The sequence below is a fragment of the Capricornis sumatraensis genome, chromosome 8 (genome assembly GCF_032405125.1).
Source record: "Capricornis sumatraensis isolate serow.1 chromosome 8, serow.2, whole genome shotgun sequence".
NCBI lineage: Eukaryota > Metazoa > Chordata > Mammalia > Artiodactyla > Bovidae > Capricornis > Capricornis sumatraensis.
This window is the reverse complement of record NC_091076.1, coordinates 74,706,709-74,710,993: the sequence shown is the minus strand read 5'-3', so window position 1 is coordinate 74,710,993 and position 4,285 is coordinate 74,706,709. Positions and strand designations below refer to the sequence as shown.

The 4,285-nt window shown below is 50.2% G+C and overlaps 1 protein-coding gene across 1 annotated transcript; it reads right to left on the bottom strand.

Annotated features, from left to right (window-relative positions):
• Positions 1-3,229: 3,229 nt before the first annotated feature.
• On the bottom strand, positions 3,230-4,093 carry EMC6 (ER membrane protein complex subunit 6). The gene is made up of 2 exons (XM_068976773.1): positions 3,967-4,093; positions 3,230-3,778 (listed from the first exon to the last, which is right to left on the bottom strand). Exon 2 carries the CDS (start codon positions 3,730-3,732, stop codon positions 3,400-3,402), a length of 333 nt encoding a protein of 110 aa, XP_068832874.1. The 5' UTR covers positions 3,733-3,778; positions 3,967-4,093; the 3' UTR covers positions 3,230-3,399.
• Between the last annotated feature and the right edge of the window lie 192 nt (positions 4,094-4,285).

Below are 4,285 nucleotides of genomic sequence, written 5' to 3'. Positions count from 1 at the left end.
ATCACGTGGGCATTCATTGCTTTTAAGGGTTGCCCCTTTAAACCTCCTGCCACAGAGGACTTGTTTCTTCAAGTCCAGCGAAACCTTCCTGGTGGCTTCCCCACTAGATGTCAGGAGCCCCATGCACAGATGGCCCTGTGACCCCATCACAGCTTCTGGATAGTCACACATAGCCAGTCCCCTGGCTTTGCACGGTTCTCCCCACCATCCGCATAATCTTGACTTTGAAGGGGGAAGAAGAGGAGCAGAAGTCTGAGCGCTTTTCACACTTGGGAAAGCCCCCTTCCCTCGGCACAGGAAGATGACCACGCCAGCCTGTCAGATCTGTCCATGCTGACATCTCAGTATCACAGGAAATGTCTATGGTTATGTTCAAGGCTTGGCCTAAGAGCCATCTGCCTAATGTCTTCCTGACAATCAGACTTACTCCATGCCTTTGGAGTACCATGATGCTGGCCAACAGGAAAGTTTTAAATTAAGTTATATTAGTGTGACCTGATGGGGACCAGCCACTGAAAGAGCAGAGTGCCCTTACTCCTGATGCAGGGTCATCAGGACTGATCCATCATGGATGCCCTTCTGCTCCCCGCTCAACCCCATCAGTTCCTCTCTCAATGGCTAGCTGGCCCCCGGGGGGACCAGTCATAAACAGGGAATGTGACTTCCTCCAGGTGTCTCTGAGTGCCCCGGGAAGTCCTTACCTCACCCCATGTGGAGAGGCATCTTGGATGTCTGGTCTACTTGGTTCCTACCTGCTCTTCTCCTCCCCAAGTGGTACAACTTTCCTCAGAGCATATTCTCCAGGGGAGCCAAGAATGCTCTCTACGAAAGACACCTTTCTTCCAGTTCTTCCCCCTTAGGCCCGTTCACAGAATTAAAGCAGGGAGGATGGCAAGCATTTTCTGGGTCTTGCCCAATACATGCATTCTCTGACATTTTACTTTGGCTATAAAACAATAAAAAGGTGTTAACTTTAAATGTGCTCTTTTTTTTATCTTTCGTATTTTCACGGACATCCCATGTTTTAGAGGAAAATGTAAAGACATGACCAAAAGAGGCAGACACAAGGAACAGTGAGCAATGTATTACCTTCCTTCCTGTCTTTGCAGAGAAATTCAGATTAAAGTAAGGAAACTTCTTAAATGTGCTAACATTAAAGGACCAGGAGGGCACTGATAAAACTGGTACTTAGCATTTAAAATCAGGTTTTTAGCTTCTGCTCTAGTAGATTAAACTCCCTTAAAATGATACAGACATGCACTGCTGTATTTTATTTTTTTATAAAAGTGAGCATCTCAAACAGTCTTCCTGCCCAGCAATAGAGGAAAAGTTAAGTAAATCAGATCACTGATTTACTCACCAGTAGGACTTACTCTGCTTCCCTCTTACTCGGTGTCAGGACCGACCCCTCCCCACTGAGAGTTCAGAGGTGGTCCCTGGGAGACACGGGCAAAGCTATCGCCTTAGCCACTTCTTAGCTTCATGTGAAAGCATCTGGTACAGAACCCAAATGGGATTCAGGAGGCCTGGGCCTCTGCTGTTGGTCACAGGCCACCTATTATCTGTGAAAGGGGACTTGGCTTCAAGCTTTCAGATCCCCTTCTGATCAAAAACTGATTCTTTTTCAAAAACTTCCAATCTGATCACATCACTTCTAACTAAAACTTTCAAAGGCTCCTCCTTATATGTTAGTATAAAGGTCAAACTGTAATTGAGCAAGAGCGTATGTGGCCTTCCCAGGACAGACTGTTCTCTACCTGCTTCCTGTCTGTAGAAACTTCTGCCTCTGAGCCTTCCCTGAGTTCCAAAGAATTAATTTAATCAGAGAAGTGAGAAAATGCAGAACGAAATGAAAACAGTCAAGGAAGACAATAACAATAGTTAGGCCAATAATAACTAAGTCCAGGACCTTCAGACCCTTCCCAGGGGCTATAGGTAATATTTTGAGCCATGTTTTTTGAGCTGTTAAGCAGATACGGAAACCCTCACCAGGGGGAAGTTAACTGCATCCTGCCCATAAGCACATAGACCCCAGATGGGTTAGACCCATTTGGTTGATGGTGTTGACTCCCGGTCACTTCAAGAGCAACCAATCAGAAGAATGTCCTCAAGTTAATAACACACCCTGAAACCCTCTCCATCCTATTGCAAAAAAACCTCTCCCTGAAAGCTGGTGGGCAGTTCTAGGCCTTTTGAGCACTAGCTGCCTGGTCTCCTTGCTTCTTGCCTGTGATAAACAGTGTCAGCAGATTAGCTGTATTGTGCGCCCATGGGTGGGCAGACCGAAGTTTGGTTTGAAAGCAGAACTCCCCACTGTGGCCTACCTCATAGCCTCTTAACTGCAGACCCAGGTCAAAGACCTTCCTTCCCAATCGCCCTCACACATGCACTTTCTTGCATGTAACCCCCTTCTCCACAATTTTGAGTCTCAATTGTGATGTTATCTCTTCAAGAAAGCTACCCAGCGCCCCCCCCCCCCAATAATCTGGACTAGGTTTGGGGCTCCTCTGTACTCTCTTCATAGTTCTTATCATAATCTATTTGTGACATCAGGTAGCAGTCCTGGTTGACTACAGTGATAAGAGTATCTCCACCTATTGGGGACCGGTGACGATTCCCCCACAGGGAGGCAACAGGCACAGTGATAAAGAATCTGCCTGCCAATGCAGGAGTCGCAAGAGACCTGGGTTCGATCCCTGCATCGGGAAGATCTCCTGGAGAAGGAAACGGCAACCTGCTTCACTATTCTTGCCTGGAAAATTCCATGAATAGAGGAGCCTGGTGGACTACAGCCCATGGGGTTCCAAAGAGTGGTACATGACTGAGGAACTCAGCACCTAGTAACTGAGTTACAAGTGTAAAATAACAAGTGTAGAAAAGTAACAAGTGTAGACGATACAAGGTACAATGCCTGGCATATTTGTTGTTGCTAAGTCGATTCTTCTGCGACCCCATGGACTGTAGCTCGACCGGCTCCTCTGTCCCTGTAGGGAACACTTCAACTGTTACTAGTTCTCAGGATGTTAACCGTAAGCTCTCTCCTTGTTTAGGTCTTCGGGTCCTCTCTCTGGGTGGCCCTATGCGTAAATGTAAGGAATCAAGACAGAAAGCTAAGGCCCCAGTCCCAGGTCTCCCAGAGTCAGTACCAGGGATTCTGCACCCCCTGACAGCCAGGGGCTAGGCACTAAGGGAGGGGAAAAACACTCCACAAAGGGTCTCACGCTTCATTTAATCTGAAGAACTGTACAGGCTCTTCGTCTTCAGATATAAATTATTTATAACTTTACAGAACAAGCAGCGATTCCAACAATTTAAAAACTAGGTAAATCTACCCGGTATTAATTTCTGGCAACAGTCCTCCCGACCTGGTTTTTTAAAAAAGTCATCCCCGCCCCCGTTTCAGTAGACGTGCACCATGCCGTAGAGGAACGTCCAGAACAGGACGTAGGTGAAGAGGCCTCCAATGAGACCCCCTGTAAAGAGAGGTCTTCGCGACTTAAAATATTTGTTCCACCTCCTTCCCGCCTTCAGAATTAAAAGCAGGGAGAGCAAGATGGAGGCGAGCAGGTAGAAGATGAAGCCGTAGAGGCCAGTGAGGCCGAGGATGCCGGCCGTGGCCCCCGACAAAGCCGACACCGAGGTCCGGCAGTAATCCAGGACGGCGGCGTTGCCCCGCACAGCGGCCTCGCTGATGAACGGCGGCCCTTCCCGCTTGGCCACCACAGCGGCCATCGCACCCTCCCGGGCTCAGTCTGATTTCTCGTGGAGCAACGCGGGGCTGCGGAGAGAACCAAGTTACAAGTGGCGCCCGGAGCATGGCGAGTTTGGGTTCACGCCACCCCTCCCCCTGGGGCCGCCGAGACCCCGCACCCCTCGGTCTCGGACCTTCGAAAAATGCTGAGAAGGCTGAGAGCTCGGGGTGCTGGCGGTACATCTGCATTCCCCCCCCTAGACTCGCTAAGTTACCTGGAACCCAGCCGCGGATGCGGTCACTCGACGTTCCCTCAGAAAGCCTCGCGTACGGATCCCCGCGACGCCATCTTGCGCTGGAGGATGCTGGGACGGCCCAGGCTGCGCAGGCGCCTGGACCCGGTGCCAGCCTTGCGACGCATGCGCAGTGGTAGCCCCGCGTACGCCCCACCCGCTCCCTGATTTTTTGCGCACACGCCAGGACTTCCGAAAGCTGAGCAGCGCTCCGGTCGGTGATTGGCCGGAGACTTCTTAACTATTCATAAGGGGGCGGGCCTGGTTGGGCCGCCTTTGTTAACCAAGAGAGGGCGCGGCC

Bases quoted from the DNA above. Each gene is read 5' to 3' on its own strand.
- EMC6 (XM_068976773.1), bottom strand. From the start codon at position 3,732: ATGGCCGCTGTGGTGGCCAAGCGGGAAGGGCCGCCGTTCATCAGCGAG.